The following is a 26,492-nucleotide window of genomic DNA, read 5'->3' as shown; positions in this document are numbered from 1 at the left end:
GCATATGCCTGTGCAAGAAATGGCTGTGCTCCTGGAATTTGCAAGCCATGAAGCTGCCCTGTATCTGCAAGATGGTCCATATGCAACAATAACGGATGAGTAGCAATGGCATACAGTAGCGAACTAAGAGGGCAACCCTGTCTTATTGAGCGGGTCATAGTCCAGGTTCTTGACAACCCACCACGAAGCAAACACTGTGCAGTGGCATGAGAATAGAACCAGTAAATAATATGGACCAGCCGAGGGCCAAATCCCAATTTATGCATAGTCTGAGAAATAAAATCCCAATGGACAGTATCAAATGCTTTCGCAATGTCCACTTGCAGAATGAGAACATCTTGTTTGGAATATTTGGCATACTCAATTGCAAGCAAAGCATTGGAGATATTGCCAGTAATCTGCCTTCTGGGAACAAACCCATACTGCCTGGGATGAAGTCCTGCTTGCAAGATAAATCGAACCCTGAGGACAATCATTTTGGCAATGAGTTTGTAAGTGACTGGCATACACATAACCTTTTTTTGGGGATCAATTTGACAAGGCCATGTTTCCAAGGAGGAAGAGATTGTTCTGCCCAAGCATGATTGATCATAAGAAGAAGAGTGTTTTTGAGATCACCCCAAAATGCACGGAAAAATTCAACAGTCAGTCCATCCCAACCAGGAGAGCTGCCTTTACGTAAATGACTCAAAGCATCATCCAGTTCATTAAGCATAAAGGGCTACTCCAATGCATGAGCCTGTTCCCGAGACAATATATATATTTTTTTCATGAAAAAGACTTCTATTAAGTAAGAACAAAAACCCGCGAGAGCAAGCTCAAAGCGGAATACATCATGAAATCATGAGGATAATAAAAAACCCCCTCAGAGTGAGGTGGAAAGAAACCAAGGCTGAGGCTGAAAGTGCCATCTCAACCCTGTAGTAGATTCAGAGAAGAAAGGAGAATCCTTCCATTCCCTGAAGAAAGAAACCCTCCTAGCTGAGGCTGCACGGGAGTCCCCGTGCATACCCGTCCATACGGCCATCAGAGTGTGTACGATGTCTGTCCAGATACTAGCCAATGTGTGCGAGGGATGAATCTGAGTACCCTCCATAGCCTCTGTGCATCTGGATCTCCAGATATGCCAGGCTGCTATGCTCGCTATAATCTCCCAAGAAGTATCCACAGAGGCATGTACAGCTGTAAAAGGACGGTGTGGAACCACATCCAACGAGCAGAGCTCAACCCGAGCTCAACCCGATGACGTCGAACCGAAATGGCCCGGGAGGAGTCAAGTCCCTCATAGAAAACCTGAGGTCCTGTAAGAGAAAGCCAAGCCACCGAGCCCCAAGTCATAAAGAGTGGGGAATGGGCAAAGTGACTGAAGATCCTGGCTATCCCCATCCAAATCAATCTCGCCTGTCTGCAATCCCATAAGCAATGCTGAATAGACTCCGAAGCAGAAAGGCAACGAGGGCAAGTAGGGTCGGCTCCGAATCTGGACCTCCAAAGGTTCATTGCAATCCCTCCATGAATAGAAAGCCAAAAGAAGATAGTGATCTTTCTATTCCTGTGGGATTTCCAGAGCCTCCTCCAGAAGTACCTCTGCTGATCCGCAGTAATACCAAAAGTCTCCCAATGAGGAACTCTGGAGGGTCTCCAGCCTCTACTACTGAGCTGAAATCTCCTGGCATTACTGACCGTGTAACGAAAGAAGGGGATGGTCTTCTCTCGATGCCCCGCGTCAATCCACTCCCACTCTCCGGGGTCCCACTGTAAATACCTGATGGGAACTCCTCCATAGAGCCAAAGTCTCCAAGACCCGGTGGAGAGTAACTGGGGGTCAGGGTCTAAGAACCACTCTGAATCTGATCCCTGCATCAAAAGGCCTACGACCCTGATAGGCTGAAAAGCAGACTCAAGCAATATATCATCTGTAGATCTGAGCAATCTGCCACCATCCTGGACACTGAAAACCAAAGCATCCTCCTGTGCATCTCGGAAGGCTAAGACCTGAAGTGGAACCCCGCCTCTCGAGAAAGTACCTGCCCAAGTGGAGGTAGTGAGAGGCATATCATCTGTGTGTATCCAAGCCTCTGGAAGGGCTGTCTCAATCTGCAAGATCCTCCCTGCACTCCCTCTGAGATGTCCTGTCAACCTTGACTTGGTTTCCTCTGGAAGCCTACGGAAGGCATTCCAAGATCCTAAAGAAGAAGCAGGTCCCCTCTCCCACCTGGCCCACTGCATGTAGGGTGAGGCACCCAGTGGTCTGCCACGATCATCTAAAATACTGTCGTTCCACATGATGGGCTGCCTATCAATCTCTTCTCGGGAGGAAGGAGGAATCCTCCGAAGAGAGCTTCTGAAACTAGCCCAAGCTTTCAGAATGGCAACCATGAGAGGGGATGAAGGTGATCTGAGGTGTGCTGAGGTGAAGATCCATCTAACACTGCTCATCCAGTCTCCTCCTGAGGAAGGTGTGCACCTCTGTATGCTGCTGATAAGAAAGTCCTTCCACGGTTCCTGTCCTGGCATAAGTCCTCGCACCACTATCTTGCAAAGTAAGGCTCTGCACTGTAAATCTGGATCAATAATATTGAGATCCCCATCCTGTGTAGGGAGGATGAGGGTCTCCCAAGCCACTCTGGCTAAGGCATCTGCTGTGCCATCAAGCCCACTCCAGAGAAAGTTCCTGATAGGTCTTCTGAGCTGAATGATGCAGTCCCTAGAACGGCACCAACATGAACAAATAAACCAGGCCGTGGCCAAGAGGACCTGGTTGACCACCACAACTCTAGAGGCAAGATCCAGCTTGGCTGAGCTCCAAAAGAGAAGCTTCCTTCTGATGCTCTCCAACACGGGAGCAAACTGCTGCGTGGTAGAAATACCCAAGCCAACCTGGCAGCCCAAATACCTGATAGGCACACCCCTCTGAACCCAAGTGAACCCTATGTCAAGTCCCCAAACTGGAGTGTCCTCATCACTGATCCAAAAGCCATTGGATTTATGCCAATTTATCTGCGCCCCTGCCGCCAAGCAAAATAAATCCAATGCTGTCCTGAAAGAAGTCAATGTCTGTGGAGAGGCATCCAAATAAATCGCTGTGTCATCAGCCAACTCACTGTCAAGCAGCTCCTCTTCTCTTCTGATAGGAAGTCTCAGCCCAAAGATGTCAGCTTGAGATCTAACATAGATGCTCATAGCTTCGGCCACGAATAAAAAAAGGAAAGGAGCAAGGGGGCATCCCTGACGGACTGATCTCGAAATCTGAAATCTCACCCCTTACCCCACCAATAAGTGTTGGGGTAAAGGCACTGGCCACCCTTGTAACAGTATTAATCTAGTACTACTAAGTACACTAAGTACACATTGTACTTAGGTACTTAGTGGCCCTAGTCTTATCCACAGATATATATACTAGTGTGTGTACTTGGGGAGGTACCACTCATTCCTTTATCCCCACCCACTGGTGTGTGACTACTGTGAGTGTGTCTCCTTCACTCCCTACTCCAAATCCCTCTCCCTCTCAATCTCTCAACTGGTATCAGAGCCAACGGGCTCTCTCCCTCCGCTTCCACTCCCATCTCTCCCTAGCCTACCCCTACCGTACGGACAAGTCCGTACGGCCGTACGTCGTCCGTACAGCCGTACGGACGGATCGCGATAGCGAGGCTGCAAGGGCGAGGGCGCAGGCGGCGTAGCTGCGGCGCGGCTGCAAGGCAAGGGCGCGGGCGTGCAAGCTGCAAGGAGTAGCAAAGGGCGAGGTCGCGGCAAGGGGCGCAAGCTGCAAACCAAGGGCTGCAACGCGCAGCAGCTAGCGACGTAGGCCAGGGCGAGGACAGCAGCCGAGCAAGTCGGCTGCAGCCTCGCAGCCAACAGTAGTTGGCCAAGCGGCTGACCACAGTCGGCCAGAGCCCACAGACAGCCGCCAAGGGCCGACCTTCCGTCGGCCATCACCAACAGCGTGCTACGCGCAAGCTCGAGCATTCAGCCACGAAAACATTTCGAAACTACTGTTTTGCACGAAAATCGAGTGCATAGTACAGCAGCAAGTACTCCACTTGGGGCATGGCTTTCACTCGCACTGAGGCTTAGCTGTCGAGACAGGTCTATCACTTAGCCAGTGATTGTATGTCAGTGGTGGCACTGAGTGTATGCATTGGACAGATCTGTACTTGATACTTGCAGTGTATGCCTTGTTGGATGCAACTCAATGGATTTGCAGTCAGACGCCTTGTGAGCAGTAGCAGTTGATGCCATTTACTGTGTTAATGCACGGAATGTGCTGTCAATTCAAGGGGCTTTTGATGCTATTATGCTTGGGACAAATGCTTTAGCTTGTTGCTGAAAGTACAATCACTTTTGGTACAGATTTGGTCGATTTTGACCAAGTTTGACTTTAGTCAAATTTGGGGCTTTTGTAGCCTGACCGGCAATCTGTCAAGTGGAAGCACTCTACATGCATCAAACTATCTCGTGGAGCACTACTATGCTTTGAAAGTGCAAATTTGACTTATAGTGTTTTTTTTTTTGGTCAAAGGTCAATCTTTTTAATTGGAGGTCAAATCTCTGATTTTCTTCATGCATTCAAAGGGCTTTTGAGCAATCTCACTTCCAAACTGTGAATTCAGTTAGGGGGGAAGTTTCTGGAGCATATGGAGGTCTAAAATCAGAGATCTTCATCCACAATCAGAAGTTCACTGTTTTTTTGACAGTCCGGGACTGTCACACAGCAAGTTTGACCAGATTTGACCGTCAAAAAAAAAAAAAAAAAAAAAAAAGAGAGTCAAAAAGTACTGCTATCTTTTAAGAAAACAGTTCTGGGATTTTTCTGGAGCACTTTGAAGCAGCTGTACCGCACTTTCGCCAGCAGACCAGACAACAACAGCTTGCTGTACTGTTTCTGCAGCAAGTGGGAGAAAGACTTTCAGTTGGTTTTATGCCACTGAAACAGTACCAAGTTCATTTTCTGATCGTACTTCCGCTGCGGGAGAATTTTCTTGGAGTGACTGGTGCTTAATTGAACACCTACAGGGATTCTACTTTCTTTACCATGAGTTCCAGCAGCGACGTGTCGTCCTTGTTCCAGATAAAGAAGCTCGAAGGAGCTAAAAACTACGACATATGGAGGACACAGTGCTACAATGTGTTGATGCAGAAGGACCAGTACAAACCTATAAAGGAGAAGGGTGTTAAGCCCTCCAACATTACTGATGAGCAGTGGGAGAAGATGGACGGCTTGGCCAGGTCGACCATTATGCTTACAGTTGTTGATTCACTGGTTGTAGGCATCAGGGATGAACCTACTGCGTGGAAAATGTGGCAACGTCTTGAGGATACTTATGCCAAGAAAAGTGCCACGGGAAAAGCTTACTGGCTGAAAAAGCTTGTTGGTCTTCAAATGAAGGAGGGGACAGCTATGTCCACTCATATTATTGAGTTTAACAGCATATTCAGCCAGGTGATCAACCAGGGGTTGAAGCTCGATGATGAGCTGAAAGCTACACTCATCTTATGTTCTCTACCTGAGTCATGGGACACATTCAGGACTTCTACCAGCAACTCAAATGTCATTCTGTTATTTGCAGATGTGGAGAGTGCTCTTCTACAGGAAGAGATGAACAGAAAGAACAATGCTATTGGGAAGTCAAATGCTTTGAATGCACGCAGCAGGTCCAAAACACGTGGAAAAGACAAAGAAAGAGAGAGGAGCAAGTCCCGCTCTAAAAGTGATCTTGTCTGCAATTATTGTGGCAAGAAGGGACATATTGAGAAAAAGTGTTTTCAAAAGAAGAATGACCAGAGAGCCAAAGAAGGCAAGGCTCAAGGCAAGTCTAAGGGCAAAGAAAAAGAGGAGCTGAATGTTACTTATGTTAGTGACAGTGACAGTGGACGTGAGATATGTTTCACCTCTTCACTGGAGGCTCATACACTTCATGCTGGTGATGGATCAAATATGTTTTCCTGGATTATAGATTCAGGTGCTTCCTTTCATGTGACATCCTACAGAGATCTGTTTGTCAGATATGCAGGAGGGCAGAAGGGAGTTGTCTTTCTTGGTGATAACCATGCATGTTCTATCATTGGTATAGGTGATGTCAGGCTTGTTCTTGAAAATGGCCAGCAGTTAATGCTTAAAGGGGTCAGGCATGTTCCTGAGGTGAAGAAGAACTTGATTTCCACAGGGTTGTTGGATGATGATGGTTATCATACCACCTTTGGTAGTCAGAAATGGAAAATCAGCAAAGGGGCAATGGCTATTGCCAGGGGTCCTAAGGTTGATACTTTGTATTCACTTCATGGTGGACATTGTCCACATTCTGTTGTAAATGCCGCCGAGCTGCCAAAGATTTCATTGTGGCATAGCCGGCTTGGCCATATGAGTATTAAGGGAATGGAGCAATTGGCTCATTTTGGTTACTTGCCGAGTCTAAAATTTTCAGATTTAAAGAAATGTGAATTTTGTCTCTACGGTCGTCAAGTACAAATACCTCACAAGAGAAGGTCAGATCAGAAATTACAGCTCTTGGAGCTAGTACATACAGATGTGTGTGAGATGCCTACACTCTCTTTAGGAGGTTCAAAGTACATACTGTCATTCATAGATGACGCCACCCGCAAAGTGTGGGTTTACACTCTCAGAAAGAAGAGTGATACGTTCAAGGCTTTCACTAAGTTTGTTGCACTGGTTGAAAATGAGACAGGCAAAAAACTGAAAGCCTTACGATCTGACAATGGTGGAGAGTACTTGTCCAAAGAATTTCAAGAATTCTGTGAGGCAAAGGGTATCCAAAGGGTGTTGTCTGCACCATATGATCCTCCACAGAATGGTACAGCTGAAAAAATGTTCAGGACCATTCAAGAGAAAGTCAGATCCATGTTGTCACATGCTGCACTGCCCCACACATTTTGGGCTGAAGCTGTAAAGACAGCTGTGCACCTTATTAATAGGTCACCAAACAAGAGACTATGTGGTGGTGTACCTGAACAGGCATGGACGGGCAAGCCTCCGTCTTACAAACACCTACGGGTCTTTGGTTGTGTCGCGTATGTGCATGTACGCAGGGAGGACAGAACTAAATTGGATCCAAAGTCTCTTAAATGCATATTCCTAGGTTACGGTGACAAAGGTGAGATGGGCTACAGGATTTGGGATCCCAAGAACAGAAAACTTATACGCAGCAATGATGTCGTGTTTGATGAAACCATCATGTTCAAGGAACCTGTTGTACAGCAGGAACCTTTAAAAGTAACTATTGATGATGACAGGCATCATGGGCAACACAGACAGGCTGTAAATCAGCCACAACAGCAGCATAATCAGCCATTAAATGATGCTGCAGCAGATCCTAATGGACAGCCAGTTATGGCAGAAAACATCCCAATGGATGAGGCACAGTTAGGTGATCTTCCTGACATGCAAATGCAGCCAGGAATCATGGAACAGCCACCTTATCTGGGTGATGAACAGGCTGGACAGCCAGCTCAAGATGATGGTCTTTGGGTTAGAAGGTCAACCAGACAGACGCGGCAGCCAGAAAGATTTGTTCTAGGCATTGATTATTTGATGCTCACTGATTGTGGAGAGCCTTCATGCTACAGAGAGGCTAGGCAGAGGGCAGACAAGGTTCAATGGGATCTTGCTATGAAGTCTGAAATGGACAGTCTTCACAAGAATGGCACTTGGGAATTGGTACCCTTGCCTACTGGTAAGAAGGTACTGCCATGCAAATGGGTTTATAGACTTAAAGTCACACCTGGTGAAAAGCCAAGGCATAAAGCCAGACTGGTTGCCAAAGAGTTCAAGCAGGAATATGGTGTTGACTTTGAGGAGATATTCTCTCCCGTTGTCAAGATGACAACACTCAGAACTGTATTAGCATTGGTTGCACATGCAGATATGGATTTGGTCCAAATGGATGTCAAAACAGCATTTCTTCATGGTGATTTACATGAAGAAATTTTTATGCAGCAGCCAGAGGGTTTTACAGTGAAGGGCAAAGAGAAGCTTGTATGCAGACTGAAGAAAAGTCTTTATGGTCTAAAACAGGCACCCAGGGAATGGTATCATAAGTTTGATACATTCATGCGAACCCAGGGTTACAGGAGAAGTGACATTGATCACTGCTTATATACCAAGAAAGCTTCAGATGGCAGTTTACTTATCCTCATTTTGTATGTGGATGACATGTTAATTGCTGGAAAATCTCATAAGGAGATGAATGCCTTGAAAAAGAGATTGCACCAAACCTTTGATATGAAGGATCTTGGTGATGCCAACCATATATTGGGTATGCGCATACTTCGGGATAGGGAAAAGCGGTTGCTATACTTGTCTCAGAAGGAATACATTGGCAAGGTCTTGCAGAGATTTCACATGGAGGGGGGGAAGAGTATTGGTACTCCATTACCTCCTTATGTGAAAATCAGTGCTTTGGACAGCCCTCAGACAGATGCTGAGAGAGCTGAGATGTCAAAGATTCCGTATGCATCAGCGTGTGGCAGTCTCATGTATGCTATGGTTGCAACCAGGCCCGATATTGCGTTTGCAGTGGGAGTGGTTAGCAGATACATGGCTAAACCTGGCAAGAAGCATTGGAATGCAGTGAAAGGTGTCATGAGATACCTGAAGGGTACACAGGACTTGTGTATATGTTTCGGCAGTCAAGATGCAAAAGTGCAGGGTTATACAGACTCTGATTATGCCGGTCACCCTGATACCCGGAAGTCTACTACCGGCTATGTTTTCACTTTCACTGGAGGTGCAGTGTCGTGGGTATCTAGAATGCAGCAATGCATTGCTTTGTCTACTACAGAAGCTGAATATATTGCAGCCACTGAGGCGTGCAAGGAAGCTATATGGCTATCTTGGCTAGTGGCAGATTTGGGCTACTCTAGTGATACTCCATTGTTGCATTGTGACAGTCAGAGTGCCATACAGTTGGCACGAAATCCTGTTTTTCATGCAAAGACGAAGCACATCGACGTGAAGTATCATTTTATCAGGGAGGTGCTTGAGAACAAGCAACTTCAGCTTGTGAAAGTTCACATTGATGACAATCCAGCAGATCTGTTGATAAAAGGATTGGCTGCTGAGCGGTTTGCACACTGCAGACGGCTTATGGATATAGGATAAGCAGACCAACTGGTCCTGTACATGATGATGTATATTGCTGTTTTTCTTTTACTCTCTCTTATGGGCACACTGCCTTTAAGTGGGAGGTTGTTGGGGTAAAGGCACTGGCCACCCTTGTAACAGTATTAATCTAGTACTACTAAGTACACTAAGTACACATTGTACTTAGGTACTTAGTGGCCCTAGTCTTATCCACAGATATATATACTAGTGTGTGTACTTGGGGAGGTACCACTCATTCCTTTATCCCCACCCACTGGTGTGTGACTACTGTGAGTGTGTCTCCTTCACTCCCTACTCCAAATCCCTCTCCCTCTCAATCTCTCAATAAGTACCTGGCTATGGGCTGATCTGTACAAAGAGGAAACACCTCTAATCCAAACATCAGTGAACCCAAAGCGTAGAAGGGTGCCCTCCAAAAAACTCCAATCTACTCTGTCATAAGCTTTTTCAAAATCCAATAGTAGAATGGCAAGATTCTGGCCACTCTGCATGGCCCACTCTGAGGCTTCCCAGAAAGAAAAAATGTTATAAAAAATACTTCTGCCATGCACAAATCCCGTCTGAGTGTCGTGGATAAGATCAGGGAGAAGTGGCTGCAATCGGAGGCTGATAGCCTTGGCCAAAATCTTGTAACAAGTCCCCAGAAGTGTGATAGGCCTCCACTGGGACAATAAATTTCTGCTACCTCCTTTTGGGATAAGGTGGATGAGGCCCTCTGTAAGCGATTCAGGCATCTCGCCAGAGTCCCAAATGGCCTGCATGGCTGAAGTAATATAGTCTCCAATCATATCCCAAAATGCAATGAAAAAAGACGGGGTGAGGCCATCTAAACCTGGGCACTTGCCCTTGTGAAGGGCTGAAAGTGCAGTCCTGAACTCTGTGTTGGTGAAAGGTGCGTCAAGTAGAACCTGCATATCCGGATTCACCAACACTGGGATACTCTGCCAAATAGCCTGTCTAGCATCCTCTATATCGTGTGTCTCAGGATCAGCAGTAAGGAGGGTGGCATAGAAATCTGAAGCTATGCGTAAGACGTCATCTGGCTCTGTCTGTAAAACCCCATGTGAGTCAATAAGCTGAGATACACTCTCTCTACTATGTCTAGGGCCAAGAGTAGAGAAAAAGTGTTTATTGACTCTACCACCCATCTGAATCCAGAAGGACTCCCGTGCATGAAAGGCATACTCTGCTCTCTGATCAAGCAATAACTGCAGATGAGCCCTCGCTGCAGCAAGGCGCTCCTGAATCCAAGCATCTGAAGGCCGTTTCTGCTCTTCCCTCTGCAAAGCTGCTAACTGCTGGCGAACACCAATCTCACGTCTGAGAATATCTCGTCTTCTGGTAGAAGCAACTGAGCAGTAAAAGTCGCTAATACCAGAGAGGGCAGCGGCTAAATGTGAAGGATGTGGCTGCCCTCCCTGGACATGAGCAAACCATATCCGTAGGGCTGCCTCTGTAAGGTCCTCCTCTGTGTAAAAGGCATCTAGAATCCTGATGCTGGCAGATCGGCCTCTCAAGTGAGGCTCTGAGATAGCCAGAACAACAGGGAAATGGTCTGAGGTGGAAACCCCCACAGCAATGCATACCGATCCACCTCTGTCTAGTGCCCAGTCATCTACATAAAATCTGTCAATGCGTGCATGAATAGGCATCTGTTGCCTCCTGTTCGACCAAGAGAACAGGAGGGACTGTGGCTGAATAAGAAAGGCATCATCACACCAAGTATCTCTGCCACAGAAATGGAAAAGGAAGGCATCCCAAGCTGCTCTCTCCAAAGAGTGAAGTCCGCCTTCTCTACCCCCTTTTTTGTCTGAAGGTAACTCGACCATGTTAAAGTCACCTCCAATCACCCAAGAATCCACAATGGGGGCCCAGGAGAGCAAAGTCTTGGAGCAGCAGGGGGGAGGGGGCGGAGGCAGGGAGAGGGGGCGGAGCAGCAGGGGGGAGGGGGCGGAGGCAGGGAGAGGGGGCGGGACAGCAGGGGGCAGGGGGGAGCAGCAGGGGGGAGGGGGCGGAGGCAGGGAGAGGGGGCGGAGCAGCAGGGGGGAGGGGACGGAGGCAGGGAGAGGGGGCGGGACAGCAGGGAGAGGGGGCGGGACAGCAAAGGGAGGGAGCGAGGGACAGGCAGGGGGAGGGGGCGGAGCAGCAGGGGGGGAGGGGGGGGAGCAGCAGGGGGGGAGGGGGGGGAGCAGCAGGGAGGGGCTAGGGACAGGCTGAGGGGGGAGAGAGACGGGCTGAGGGAGGGGGAGCAGCAGGGGAACGGGGAGGAGCAGCAGCTCCAGTGTTGCCGAATTCTTCCCGAGACAATATAGGCTGAACATGCATAAGAAATTGAGACCTAGCTGCATTCACTTGCATCGAATGATCAGGCTGAGGAGAAAAGAGATGTTGGAAATGACTTGAGCATTGTGATTCCAATTCTTATTTGGAGGTGGTCCAGGTGTCATCATCTTGCCTGATCCTGCAAATATCCTCCTTTCGCCTATCCGCATGCAGGCTTTTAAAGAAGGCTTTGGAGGAGCAGCTCTTATCCAAAAGGGGTTTCATGCGAGCTCGGATTTGCCACTTCTTTAATTTGCGAAGATCATTTTGATGGATGATATGAACCGCATAAGCACAAGAATCCTGCTCAGAGGAGGTGAGCTGCCTATGAGAGCTGATTACATCCATTTGTTGCTTGTGAGATTGAGCCCATTTCAGCTTAAGCCTGAGGTTTCCCATGTAACTCCGTCCATAATCTTGAATAGCAGCCTGCAAGCGATGAGCAAGACTGATCCAAGCAAAATCCATGTCCTCTTGAGCATGTAAGAGGAGGGGGCGGACAACCACTCTCACCATGTTCTGAAATTGTTGATGAAGCAAATAAGCACTATTAACATGGAGTAGGCGACGACAAAAAAAAAGGCATATCATCTGTCAAAAGTGCTATAGATAATGTCAAGCATACTGGAAAGTGATCAGATAGCAAGAGGGAATGATCAACCCGTAGTGCACATGTAAAACTAGCATACTGCTGAGCATGCAACAAATACCATCTGTCAAGTCGAGCCCAGTAATGAGTAAAGGCATTGTGACGGTATGTATAACCCATATCTCTATCCCTTGTTGAGAGCCATAAATCTTCTGCATGCAAGAAAGAAAGCATATCCTCCCAATGTCAAAGCTCAGTGGGGATCATGTGAGAACGATGAGTGGTGTTGTCTTGGATGGCAGGCGAGTTATTAAAGTCTCCACACAAAAAGGCATTGGACAGCCATGGGTATTGTTTGAGGGAGGCCCACATTCGAGCTCTTGTCGCAGAAGTTTGAGAGGCATAAACAGATGCTATTTCATAAAGATCAGCATTACAGATGCATCTGATCACCATCCATCGACCCTGGGGTCATTGTAAGTAACCGTGGGCTGCATATCATGTTTCACCAGCATGCAGACCCCCGAAAAGTGCATTGTACCAGCATAAAAGATATCATAACCAGCAAAGTGGCCTCACACACACACACACACACACACACACACACACACACACACACACACACTCTTTTTTTTTGGGGTGAAAGCCATGTATTTTTATATTACAAGAGGCTGTCCCCAAAGTGGAGATCAGCACATACAAGACCTGAAAATTTCATTGTAAGACAAGTAGATAGTGTGATCTATCTGATGAACAGACATGCAATTATAAAAGGATTGCCTGAGTGACATCCGAAATAGTAGAACATGGAAGAAGTAGGCTCTCGAAAGACTCGGTGGTTCAGTCTTTCCACAAAGTCCAGAGTTCCCAATATCGAACCCATGTGAAAAATAGATCAAACTCTGCTCTCCCTGGGTTGCTAAAGCAAGCGGTTGGAAACTGGGCCTGGAGGTGCTACTCTCTTTTTTTGGGGGTAAAAGAACCTTTCATTAAGAAAAATGTACATTCATAGCTGTCTCAAAGTGAGACAACTACTACTCATATGCTAAAAAAACTAAGAAGAAAGCATATTGTTGTTGTTCCAGTAAAGAACATCTAGTATAAGAAAACTAAAAATAGTGAAAGAACACTTCTGGGTGGGCTGCAAGAAGATCTCCCAAGAAATGTCCATCTTGTAGGGAGAAACGGAAGAAATGATAAACATCCACAGTGGATTGTCGATAAAGCCGAGAGTTACATGCATGATTTAAAGACTATAGAGACTTCACAAGCAGTTGTAGCTTGAATGAAGAGATTTGGACTACTTTTTGATTAGCCTTCTCCTTTAATGCTAGCCTTCGTCATGGCTGAGTTTGCCCTTCACCTCCGGAGTGCCGATAGAAACTCATTACGAAGACTTTGTATAAAAGGATGCTCAAGTATGTGTGGGTGTGTGGATTTGTATGTGTGAGAGCATACTTTTATACGATGGTCTACACCCACTGTTGGGCGCTGATGACGTCATTGGGGATGTCATAGTAGCTAGTCCCTGCTATGCGTGATGGAGTTTATGGTTTTCAATCTTATGAGTGACTATCGTGAGATTAAAACTGCACTATGTTGTGTTTTTAGAGGATGAGTTTGGGAATGTTCCTGGATTCATCTAGGTATATGATTTAAAGACTGTAGAGCCCAATAACAACACCAACTGAAAAACTGAATGTAGTATGGCGTGGAAGCGCTACTCTCTTTCTCTTTCACACACACACACATACACATACACACACATGTACAAACACACACACATATATGTGTGTGTGTACACATATTAAAGCTACTACTCTCTCTCTCTCTCTCTCACACACTTTTTTTTTGGTAAAATCCAGTGCTCTCTCTCACATACACACACGCACACACATACACACTTTTTTATTATAGTGAAAGCTTTGATTGTTTATATTACAAGAAAAGCCACCTCAAAGCGAGGAGCTATAAATTACATCAGCTGAAAATCTCTGTATATGCTGAATATACATCATGATCGAGTAGCAAGTCTGCAAGCAGTCAAAAAAAGATTGCTGCACGCACACACATACACACACATATGGTATGTATGTATACATATATGTATATTTATATATACATATATGTGTGTGTGCGCACACACACACACACACTTTTTTTTTAAAAATAAACTTTTCATTAAGAAGAAAGGACATTCATAGCTATCTCAGAGTGGAACAACTACTACTCAAAACCAAAACAATAATACAAGACTTCCAACTGGGCCCGAGGAAGGTCTCCAAGGGAATGAGCATTTTGAAGAGACAGAAGCAAAGAAGCTTGAAAGTAGGGAAAAACATTCACTGAAGTGTGCTCATACAGCCGAATGGTACGAGCTCGATGCAATGATCAAAGAGCCCAATAGCGACACCGGGAGTAGAAGTGATCATAGTCAGACATAGCAACATGCCTTCCAAACAACCAAAACTGCTTGCCAAACGAAGTCAAGGGAAAACGAGCTCGGAGTCCTGTCATCAATCTGAAAAGAAAATCAGAAGCTAGAGGATAGGTCCAAAATAGATGCAAGACTGTCTCTCGTGGATGAGAACGATTGGGGCAAGATGAAGAAGCAATGTTCCTGGCAACCAAGAAAGATGCCACTTGTAAAGCCCCCAACCAAACGACACCATTGAAAGACCCTTTGCTTGAGAGACATATACACATACACAGACACACACACTTTTTTTTTGTTGGTGAAATCCATGCATGATTACATTACAAAGTGCAGCGGAAATGAATGGAAGAGTGAGAGAGAGAGCCAAGCTCACACACACAAAACAAGAAAGGAGAGAGAGATGACAGAAACTGCATTTGATCTCAGGCCAAAACCCCACAGCCTGCTTGGGAAAAACTCTACTAAAATGGATTGCTAGGGAGCTCAATATACAGCTCACAAGCTGTCTAGGGGCCGACTAGGCTAGGTGGGCTGACCCACCTCTAGGGCTGCCCAAAGCCCTATAAAAGGGGCTGGTACCAGCCCTATTGCTCCTCCGTATAGGGCCGACTATAGGGCGCCTCAACACACAGCCCTATCTAGAGCTCATAGGCAGCCCATGGGGGCCCTCTACTCCTGCCCCACCATCCCGACTAGGTTGCCGAAGCCTGCAGCCTTGCACGAGGCTGCCACACTGCCACCAACCTATCCTAGACTACCCTCTCAGGGGGCGGGCACACCCACAACAATGGTCCTCACTCATCTACCCTAGCCTCACTCACTGGGCAGGCACACCCACAAGCAAGGCCCTCTCTCTCTAGGTGACATCAGAAGATGTCGAAACATGATTTTTGGGGCATATGTGGTACAAACAGTGCTCTATGGGGTAGAGGTGTGGGGGGGGAGTATACCATCATCAAAATGGAATGATGTAGAAAAAATGCAGAAATCTTTCATTAGAAGACACCTTGGCATCAAGGCTACCACACCCTACTCTCTCCTACTCCTAGAGATAGGATGCATACCCATAGAGTTGCATGCCTTGAAGAGAGTACTCAGATACATCACAAAGGTCAAGCGCATGAATAATGAAAGGCTGCCAAAGAGGGCATGGGTAGAAAGTCAAAAGTCCCAAAAGACGAATAAGGGTAAGATTTTGGCATCTGGATGGGCACTAGATTTAAAAAAATGGTTCCAAAAATGGGAGGTAGAGAGGTACTTGGACTACTCTCCAGAGGAGGTAGATGAGGATGCCTTTCATCATGACCTGCTGAATGCACTACACAGGAAATGGCAAACAGCTGAAAACAGAGATAAGTTTGAGTACTACCGTACATTTATTAACCCCGAATATTGGGCTACTTATACAGGAAGAGAAACAGCCACGCAGAAGTACATTTGCACACCTATGGCAATACATAAGCGAAGAGCTTTGGCCTCACTTCGCACCCGTACACACCAGCTGCAGATTGAAATAGGAGGATGGAAAGATATGCCAAAAGAGAGCAGAATATGCCAATTATGTGACCAAGGAATGGCAGAAACTGAAGAACACATGGTAATGATATGCCCTTACTATACTCACATCCGGAAAGCATTTAGCTCTCTTCTTGAGGGACATAACAGACTGGCTGATATGCTACATAGCGGGTCACCCCCAGCTTTAGGAATGTCTGTCTATAAGCTTTTCAAGCACAGGAACTCACCTAAGACATAAAGGTAGTTTCTCTTAATACCCTCCCCTCCAAGGGAGGAGTCTTTGTGTACGAGGATTTTGTATTGCTCAGGTCCCATAGGCCGATTTTTTGGTCTTCAGAGGACGATAATATATTCTTCTTCTTCTTCTTCTTCCTTTCTCTCTCCTTGGGAGCTGCCATGTGCCCTCCCTAAAGCAGATGTACTAGAGGGTTTCTTGCTGTCCCATAGACCTTTTGGTCTCCAGTGGACGTTGATAGACTCTCTCTCTCTCTCTCTCTCTCTCTCTCTCTCTCTCTCTCGTTTGCTCTCCTAGATCTACTCCATAAAAGTTAAAAAAGGCAGCGTTTTCGAGCACATCATGTGTTTATTCATGCCATGGAAGATGGTGTAAATTTCTTTTGCTGTACACAATAATGCAAGCTGATGCTATTGAACTTCTATTAGTCAAAATGAAAGGGATGACCATATTGCATGAAAAAACAAGTATGTTTCTTAGAAATCTAGCAAAAGGGAATTTTGTTCAACACATTTTGAGTGTTTAGCTGTGATGTTTTGACACAGGTTGGATATGGTTGCTACAGAGAAGGAGGCCTTTTTCAATGAGGTACTGGCTTTATTTTTCCAAATTATCCAAAACTGTTTTTCGTTGGAGTGTTGTATGCTCCTTCTTATGCTGAACTATTGTTTGTTGGCTTTAAGCCTCTTTATTGTTCACCGTATTTTGAATTTCTGATAAGGCCTTTGTCATCATGGTGAACATAGTCACAAGAAATGGAGAGGCCTGCTAGACTCTAGTGCTCTCCATAGTTGCACAGGTAGGAAAAGATGCACGTACAATGGAATTGCTGCAAACTGAAATGCCAATACTGGCTAGACTGAAAGCGTACAACTGGAAATGCAGCAACTGAACTGCAAACACACAATGAACCCCAAATATAGCAAACCCGAACTGAGGAGGTGTGCAAGTGAGGAGGGAGAAGATTCTTGAGAGCTTCGTGGTGGCTCCGTACTGGAGGCAAGGCTTCAGCCCCATCCTACACCAACATGGTGTGCCTAATCAGAATGCATCAAACACATGCACTAGATACAATACTTGCATTTGATTGGCTGCCCTAGAGTGATTGAGATGGTGAGTGAATATCTTTGTGACACATGACAAGGCCATAAGAGATAGACCAATGGGATGGTGACATGTGGCAACCATCCCCTTCATCCATGCTGGATGTATGTGAGGGCTTGCCACATCATGTAGCCCCTTGAAAGTCTTTAACACCTGTCCGTGACATACCATCATTGATGTCGTGACTCCTATCCTAGGACCTAAGGTCTATCTACCACTCCTTTTGATCTTCTATGAATTGTAACCAAAAAATTATCCCAAGTGTAAATTTAGTGAACTGAGTCCATAGTGCATCACTTTTTCTAACAATCCCCGTTGATGGATAATGGATTCTGATCAACTTGAAAACTTCTCTTGCTTAATTCTAGCAAGAGGAGAGTGGTGAACAGTATGGGCTATGCAGGGTATGTGGTTGCTCACTGGGATGTGGAATTCCCCAGTGGTAAGAAGGCGTGTATCCTTTATGTAGCCTGGATTTCAGGTCCTCTCACTTAATTAAAGAAATACCGAAAGGGGCGCCAAGGTTTGGGGCCAATCTGTGTCTTTGTCTTGGTGTAGGGGTACTCTAGCTCCCAATCTGCTGGAAATACTTTTGCTGAATTGTTAATGTAACAGTGTGACTGATTACTGGTTAGTTTTACTTCCCTTTGATTTATTGAGGGCCAGTTTCATGGTTCCGTCGCCGGGACATCACCAACTTTCTTAAGAGGGTGAGTCCGTGGTTGCTTTGGTGAGGAGATATCACTGTCTTCTTTAAGGAGGCGAGCCTGTGGTTGTCTCTGCTGCAAGTATTGCTTGCTGTAATTGAATTGCAGCAAGGAGAATAGTATGTCACACAGTGATGAGGATTGGGATAGAGGACAGGAGTCCTCCCAAGATGGGCAATCTTTGTTTGAGGGAGTTTCTCTTGATGATGATCAGAATGCCGATAGGCAGCCTTATGGACCTATGCCATTGAATGGACAGCCAATAGCTATGCCAAATGGACAGGATGCTCAATTGCAACAGTTTATTCATGGTCCTGGTGTTGATATGCATGGCCATGGCAATGGTTTTCAGCATGGAAATCGTGGACAGCAAGTCATTCCACATCCCTTAGTGCATCCACTATATTTTACTGGTGGTTCTGAAGTTCAAGCAGTGGCTGGCCAAGTTGGGAATGGTCAAGGAATGCTTGGAAATCATCCTGTTGGTTTTCCGCCTAGAATGCAAGGTATGCAAGGCACTATGCTTGGGGGTATGCAAGTCGGAATGCAGAGAGTTATGAATGGAAACACTGGCATGCAGCCAGGAATGCAAAGTGGAATGCATGGCATTATGGGAGTTCTTGTAGGCATGCTTGGTATGCAGGTTACTGGGGCTGGTATAGTAAACCCTATTATGGGTAATGGCAATGTTGGTCAGGCTTATGCTGTCCACTATGATGTACGTGGGAATAGCATCAGCGCAATCCTCATGCAGAATGCACGGGTTGTTGCCTACGAGAGTAGAATGTTGCAGGATGATGTAAGAAATTTGCAAGTATATGAGAAAGAGTTGCTGGCGATGGCTCTTGTTCTTTCTGCATGGGAGCATTACTTGCTAGGACCTAATTTCATTGTACAGATAGATCATCAAACCTTGATATATTTTCCTCGCTCAGACTAGGTTGTTTGAGAAGCATATGCGTTGAGTCCTGAGTTGGATGCAATGAAGGACTAGTATGCAGAGGATGGGGAGTTTGCAAGGCGTTATGATCAGTTGTCTGATGGACAGCAGCATTTGCATTATACTTTCAGAGATGGATTCCTTCAAATGCATGGTCGTCTCTGGTGTTACAAGCAGTTTTAGGCCTAATGTGCAGGGCATCAACGTACTGATGCTTTAGTGAAAGCAGTTGAGACTTTCTTTAGCTAGCTTTGGGACAATTTTGTAGGGATTTGCATCGTACGTTAGCAGATCAATGATGTAAGCTTATTGCTTGAAGCTACTAGATCTTTGAAGAATTCATAATGCTTGAAATGTGAATCTTCTCAAACCTGTCCAAGAGATGTGCCAGAGGATATGCCTTCTGTGTGTAGCCAGAAGTTGGGGAACTAGATGATATCTTAGTTCCAGAGCAGGTATTGGCACATAAGGGAAGAAAAGTCAGAGGTGAAGTTTCTTTGGTTTGTATGCAGAGTGGCTGGAAGAGGGTAATCTAGCAGATACACCTCAGTTGTTTCAACTTTACTTGGAAGCTTTTTTTAGCTTGAGCCAACTTCGGTTGTGGATCCTTCAGGCTTAGCAGAGCGTAGGTCTGGAGCATTGCCTGATGCTCAAGTGAGGGGTAGTACCTCTGTCTCTATGTTACAGACAAGCTCATATATCTAGAGGTCGCTTGGTGACATTGTATGTTTCACCCGAGGTACTTCTTGTTGACAGTATATCTGCATTGGGACTTCTATGATTAGTGTACTAGTCACTATTCCATGTTTCAAGAGAGGCGTATGTCACGAGGGCGTGATTTTTGGCGCATGCATGTTGGCTTGCATGTGGGCAGGACCCTGGGAAAACAAGGGGCAAGGCCACGCGATGTGGATGTGCAAGTTTTCCCCTTAGCAAATTGTGCCTTGGGGGTGAATTTGGGGGTTTGGGTCCAATAGGGGGCAAAGAACCCTTAGGATCCAAAGTTGGCCATTGGTAGGCTTCCAAAAAGAGCCCCACTAGAAGGGGCTAGGGGCAAATGAAGGGGGAATGCCACGTGGCATTTCCTCATGCCCAGATGGTTTTTGCAAGGAGGACTTTGGAAGCTCTCAGGAGGAACCAAGAAGGAAAGGAGACGACAGGCGACGGGCTGCGGAGAGAGAGACGGTGCACGAGCACGTCATGGGCTGGCTGGTCATCAAATGGGCTAACGGATGGGCCGACGAGTAGTAATGGGTAGACAATCATTGGGCACATGACGAATCCGGACGTACGGATCTGCATTGGAGGCTATGTACGGATGATTGGCAGAGCATTCAAGGCTTGCATGTACGGGGTTGTACGGTCATTATCCGTGTGGATGTATGTCACTGAGGTCTTTGTGCAGAAAAGGCACGGTTTGGGTGTAGGGCCTGCACAGGCCACCTTCGCAGGAGTACAGGCTGTGGGCATAGGGCGTACCATTGAGCACGGGTGTACGGACGCAAGGATTACAGGCTGGTACAGCCTTTGTACGGACTGGTCACGGGCAGTAAATTAATGCTGTTGCAGTACCGTACGGTGCTGGGTATGGATGACGTACAGTTCGGTACGGACAGCTCATTGTTTGGTATAGTCAAAACCTACAGGCTGTGGGTGCTTTTGGGAGGTGCTGGTTGAGCGTAAAGGCCAGCACCATGGTCATAGGCTGGGTGAGCAAGGCTGCTCACCTATGGGTTCCATCATCTGTTGTATGTGCATGACCACCCATTAGTTGATGCCTCCATAACTCCTCTTGGAAGAGAGACCCTTGGCTGTGGTCACAAGGCTTAAGTGGTATATAGCAAAGTAGTCTTGTGACTTGGGCTAGTCTCGATGAGCTGTTCCAGTAGCTATTGGAGAACAAGCAGGACATGCAGGTTATCGCAGCCTATTTGTAGGCTGAAGATTGAAGAGTTCTAATCCATTTGTGTAGGATCAATGAATAGAAAGAGAGAGAGAGCAAGGCACAAAGAGTCGCCGTCACGTCAAAACTAGGATAGATAGAAAATAGAGAGTACAAAGTACTTGTATGTAGATAGTAGACCTAGGACTAAGTGTCCTAGGTGTCACATAGGACTAAGTGTCCTATGTGGCCTAAAAGGCACTAACACTACAAGTGATTATATTTATGCCTACAAGGCACATACCATTATCTATACGGTATTACTAGAACCACCAGGAGATGGCCTACAAATCCCCCTCCATGGGATGGGCTGAAGTACTCTGGAAACGTCTCAGAATACCTAGTATTTTCTAGTCATAGTGGCACATGTTCATCCAAAAGGATATAGCCACCTATGAATGTACAAGGGATGTCAGATCATGTAACAAAGGGAACCAAGTGTAAAGCCTGTCAGAAAACTTCGAACTTGGGACGAGGAAGTGCCTTTGTAAACATATATGCTATGTTGTCCTCTGTGGGAAGATAGGACAACTCTATGTCTCCTGTTGACAACCGCTCTCGAACATAATGATAGTGAACTTCAATATGCTTGGTACGCGCATGAAACACTGGGTTACGCGCAATGGCTAAAGCACTCTGGCTGTCAGTGTAGACAATAGTGGAGGATGTTTGGCAAATACCAATATCTGTAAGTAACTATCGAAGCCAAGCACACTCTACTGTAGCAGTGAAAGCTGCCCTATACTCAGCCTCACAGCTAGATGTGGCAAATGTTGGTTGCTTCTTGCTGAGCCAAGAGAGACATGAATTGCCAAGCAAAAAACGATTGCCAGTATGTGACACTTTGGTGTCGGAACATCCTGCCCAGTCACTATCCGTGTAAGCATGCATGATAAGTGAACCCTAATCACCATAGAAGAGGGCTAAATCTTGAGTGCCTCTGAGATATCTGAAGACTCTCTTCACTGCCTGCCAATGCTATGTATTGGGCATGTGCATGAATCTGCTGAGCTGAGATACTGCATACTGCAAGTTAGGTCTGGTGTGACATAAATAAATACGGCATCCAACAGCTTGCTAATAAAGAGTGATATCACATGGTGGGCTCCCATCATGAGCTGAGAATTTGAAGCTAGGGTCCACTGGAGTAGTGATTGGCTTGCAATCCTCAAACTGAAAAAGATCAAGGAGCTGTCCAATATACTTGGACCGAGACATCATGATACCCCCCTCAACATGAGCAAACTGAATGCCTAAATAATAATGGAGCTGTCCCATGTCTGACATTTCAAAATTCTGCTGCAAATCAGTCTTGAAAGCTGCAATTTGCTGAGTATCTGGGCCCGTGATGAGCATATCATCCACATGTAAAATCAGCACTAAAAAATCAGATCCACTCTGACGGACATAAGGAGTGGGTTCCGTGGTACTATTCTGAAAACCAAGGGATAGTAAGTGTGCATGAATTGTGGCATACCATGCCGTGGGTGCCTGCTTCAAACCATAAAGGGCTTTTCTCAGCCGGCATAGCTTGTTTTCAGAATTAACAACCTCAAAGCTAGGAGGTTGTGTGACATAGACTTCTTCCTGCAGATCCCCATGAAGAAAAGCAGTCTTGATGTCAAGTTGATGCACTTGCCAATGATGATGGGCTGCAATGGCAATGACACATCTAATGGTAGTAATCCTGGATGTGGGAGCAAATGTCTCCTCAAAGTCAATGCCTTGTTGTTGGGCATACCCTTTTGCAACAAGACGAGCTTTGTATCGATCTATGCTGCCATCAAATTTCCTTTTTAATTTGTAGACCCACCGGGTACCAATGGCATGCTTGCCGGGAGGTAGATCTACTAATTCCCATGTGTCATTTTTAGCAATGGAATGTAACTCAGCTCTCATTGCATCCATCCACTCTTTGCTGTCAAAAGCATCTTTATGGCACAAGGGCTCTTCATTGCAAGCTGTAGCAAGGAGTGCAAACTCAAGAAAGTGACCATGCATTTGTCTATTCCGTGATCTTGTCCGGGCAGCAAAAGGCTGATCTTGTTTGCTGTCCGTCAATGTATCAAGAAGCCATTTGGGAACTTGCCTTTGCTGTCTCTTGACAGCTCTTTCTTTAATGGCTGCATCATGAATAGTGGGACCATTTTGTGCCAGAAGAGAAACCTGCAAATCAATATGAGGTAGTGGCTGATTATTTCTTAGTGGAGGGCTTGCAGGAGGCTCATGTTGTTGGTCAAAGTGCTCTTTTGAGGATGGCAGAGGTAACCAAGATTCAAAGGCATCAAACATGTCAACATCTAGCTTAGCTTTGCAGTCCAGAAGAGGAGAAGCTGAATGTTCAGCAAAGATTACATCTCTACTGACAATAATCTTCCCAGTATTTGGTTGGTATAACCGATACCCTCTACTCTCCTGGCTGTAACCAATAAATATGCATTTGATTGCCTTGTCATCAAGCTTATGTCTCAGCTGAGATGGTACATGAACATATGCAAGAGACCCAAAAACTCTCATGTGTGAAAGTGAAGGCTTCCTGCCTTTCCATGCTTCATAAGGTGTAACAGTCTTCAATGCCCCTGTAGATGATCTATTCAGCACATAGTTGGCACACATCACTGCATCAAGCCAAAATTTATTGGGCAAAGATTTGGCCTTAAGCATGCATCTGGCCATGTCCATTGTGGACCTGTTTTTCCTTTCAGAAACAGGATTCTGTTGAGGAGTGTAAGGAGTAGTGCATGAGTGAACAATGCCCCGTGAAGACAGAAATGTGTCAAACTCCTTTGACATATACTCTCCCCCCCTATCTGTGTTGAGGGTGACAAGCTTGCATTCATTCTCAACCATATTCAGCCACCTCTGAAAGCATAAGAAAGCTTCAGATTTGGCTTTTAAAGGATATATCCAGCAATATCTTGTGAAGTCATCAATGAGAGTCATGAAATATTTGTACCCCCCAATGGCATTTGTCCTCATTGGGCCACAGACATCACTGTGTACTAGCTGCAATTTCCTTTGTGAGAGTTTTGGCCAATTCTTTTGAAAAGGAAACCGATGCGTCTTACCCAAAAGACAACCCTCACATACATGTTTGGAAACTGTGTGAGTTTGAGGTACATCATTTGCCATCTGCTGTGAATGTAGCTTTGCAAGAGCTCTATAATTGAGATGACCCATTCTCTCATGCCAAAGATGAGTTTCAGCAAGCTGTGAATCTGAAATAGGAAATGCTTCAATAGAAAGTGTAGCTGAGTGATGATCAAGGTGATAAAGCCCCTTTTGCAAAGTGCCAGTGAGAACTATGGCATTGTCATCACGAAGATCATAAACTAGGCAGCTGTCACTCTGAAACCTGAGGTGGCAATTGCTGAAATTGAAATCAAGTTGACTACAATTCCAGGCAAAGATGTGACATGTTTGGAAGCACCACTATCAAAGTACCAGGACTGAGCATCATTAGCAGTAAAGAATGCATCAGCTTGGGAGGGATCAAATGAGCAATGGACAGCCCATGCCCAATCATCTTGAAGAGCATGTGCATGTGAAGCATCTTTTGGCTCATGGGATTCAATAGCATGTGAGGCATTAATTGTCAATCCTGCTTTCTTTTTCTCCGAAGCAACGCGCCTCCTACATTCTGAAATGTCATGTCCAGGCTTGTGACAATAGTAGTATCTTTTCTTCTTTGACTTATCTGCTGTATTTTTAGATGCATGGGAGGAATTGCAGCTGCTATGCGCAGATTTAGGCTTGCCCATAGGCTTGGAAGCCTTGCCTCTTTCTGTCTGCTGTGAAGCAAATGCATGATCAGGAATAATGGCTTGTCTATAAGCTCGACTTTGCTCTTCTTGCAAGAGCAAAGTAACTAGCTGATCAAAAGAATAGTGGTCTGGATTACCCATGGCCACTAATGGAAGGGTTGTAGCAAACCCTTGATATGTATCTGGCAGTCCATTCAGTGTGGTACTGACAAGCTGTGAATTTGGCACCACCTCATTAATGTTGGCAAGTTGTTCCATGAGGTCCTTGACCTTTGTCAAGTATGCATCCATAGAGTCACCTTCATTCATACTCACTTCTTGTAATTGCCTTCTCAAATATGCAACACGTGCTTCATTGCGAATCTGATAGAGAGAAGCCAATTTGTCCCAAGCATCCTGTGCTGTCCTGCAAGACGGGATGTGTGGAATAACGATTCTCTTGCATGATAAAGCAATACATGAATGTGCATTTGCATCTCTTGCATCCCATCTTGTCTGTTCCTGCGTTGGAAGAGTAGTAGCAGGAGTGCTAGAGGATGAGGCATCAGGAGGAGTACCCCCTGCAGAGGGACCATCAGTAGAGGCAACCACTGTAGCATTGGCTGGCCTCAGATCAACCCCAAAAACAATATTCCAGAAATGCTTTGCAACAAGAATATGTTTCATGAGATAAGACCACATCGGATAGTTGGTGCCATCCAACTTATCATCTTCACGAAGAACGCCAAATAGATCTTGATTGTTCCTAGCCATAGCAAATGTGATACCCTAAAAAAGACCTGAAAACCCAAAAGCCTCAAGGCTATCACTGCAAAAAGGTTGCTGTCCAAAAATGACAGCAAATATCTGCAAATTTCCAACCCAAAACAAAGGGCAAATGCAGATTTGACGCAAATGTGACTGTGGCAGGCAATATTCACTGCAAAAACAGCAAATTTGGCTTTAATGAGGGCGACTAGGCTGAAAAGAGGGCAAATGCAGAAAAGCCCCAAATTTTGCTGAAAATTTTGCAAATATGACTCAAAGAATGATAATCTGACTCAATGTCCTGCAAAAGTGACTCAATGTCCTGCAACCTGACCCAATGTACTACAAACAACAAGAGATTGCAGACCAAATCCCAAAGCCCCAATGTTCTTGGAAAAAATTGCAACCAAAGAAGGTGAAAAGAACTGGAAGCCCCAAAAGATACCAATGTCCTGAATATGACCTTGTACGTGCAACACCTGTACAGAGATTTCGAAAGAAGTACTAGCTGTACGGACAACTCAAGTACAGTGTACATTGATTGTACATGTCAAGTACGGTGTACGACCGTACGAAAGAGGTACAGTGTACGTTGTATGGAGCAGTACGTGGTTGTACGATGTATGGTATGCAAGTAGGTGGCTGTACGGTGTACGATGCAAGTATGTGGCTGTACGGATCAGTACGCAAGTATGTGGCTATACAATGTACGGCAGCGCAGGTACGCAAGTGGTACGGATGTAGTACTAAGCAGGTTGTACGGCGGCGCAAGTACTGAAGGATTTGTATGGTGATTGAAGTACGTAACTGTATGGAGTCACAGTACATCTGTTGTACGGCGAAGCACAGTATGATACCCTATACGGACAAGTACGTAGTGCAGGTATGGAAATGTGCGGGCAGTTGATACGGACTGTACGGGGACAGGAAGCAGATCCGGGCTCTGATACCACTGTAGGATCGATGAATAGAAAGAGAGAGAGAGCAAGGTACAAAGAGTCAATATAGTCTGCCGTCACGTCAAAACTAGGATAGATAGAAAATAGAGAGTACAAAGTACTTGTAT

The 26,492-nt window shown here is 45.7% G+C and overlaps 1 protein-coding gene across 4 annotated transcripts in view; it reads left to right on the top strand.

Moving 5' to 3' along the window:
* LOC147891859 (uncharacterized) overlaps nt 1–26,492 on the top strand; it is a 174,778-nt gene that overhangs the window by 10,453 nt on the left and 137,833 nt on the right. For all 4 annotated transcript variants that reach the window (XM_087387867.1, XM_087387868.1, XM_087387866.1 and 1 more), the window contains one exon: nt 16,768–16,810. In XM_087387867.1, coding sequence (XP_087243993.1) covers nt 16,768–16,810 — 43 coding nt within the window. The remainder of the gene's footprint in view (nt 1–16,767; nt 16,811–26,492) is intronic.

Source organism: Dipteris shenzhenensis, chromosome 17 (genome assembly GCF_047967505.1).
Source record: "Dipteris shenzhenensis isolate YYH24624 ecotype China chromosome 17, Dip_SZ_1.0, whole genome shotgun sequence".
In the NCBI taxonomy this organism is placed as follows: domain Eukaryota; kingdom Viridiplantae; phylum Streptophyta; class Polypodiopsida; order Gleicheniales; family Dipteridaceae; genus Dipteris; species Dipteris shenzhenensis.
The sequence above is the reverse complement of the archived record's forward strand: the minus strand, read 5'-3'. Positions and strand labels throughout refer to the sequence as shown.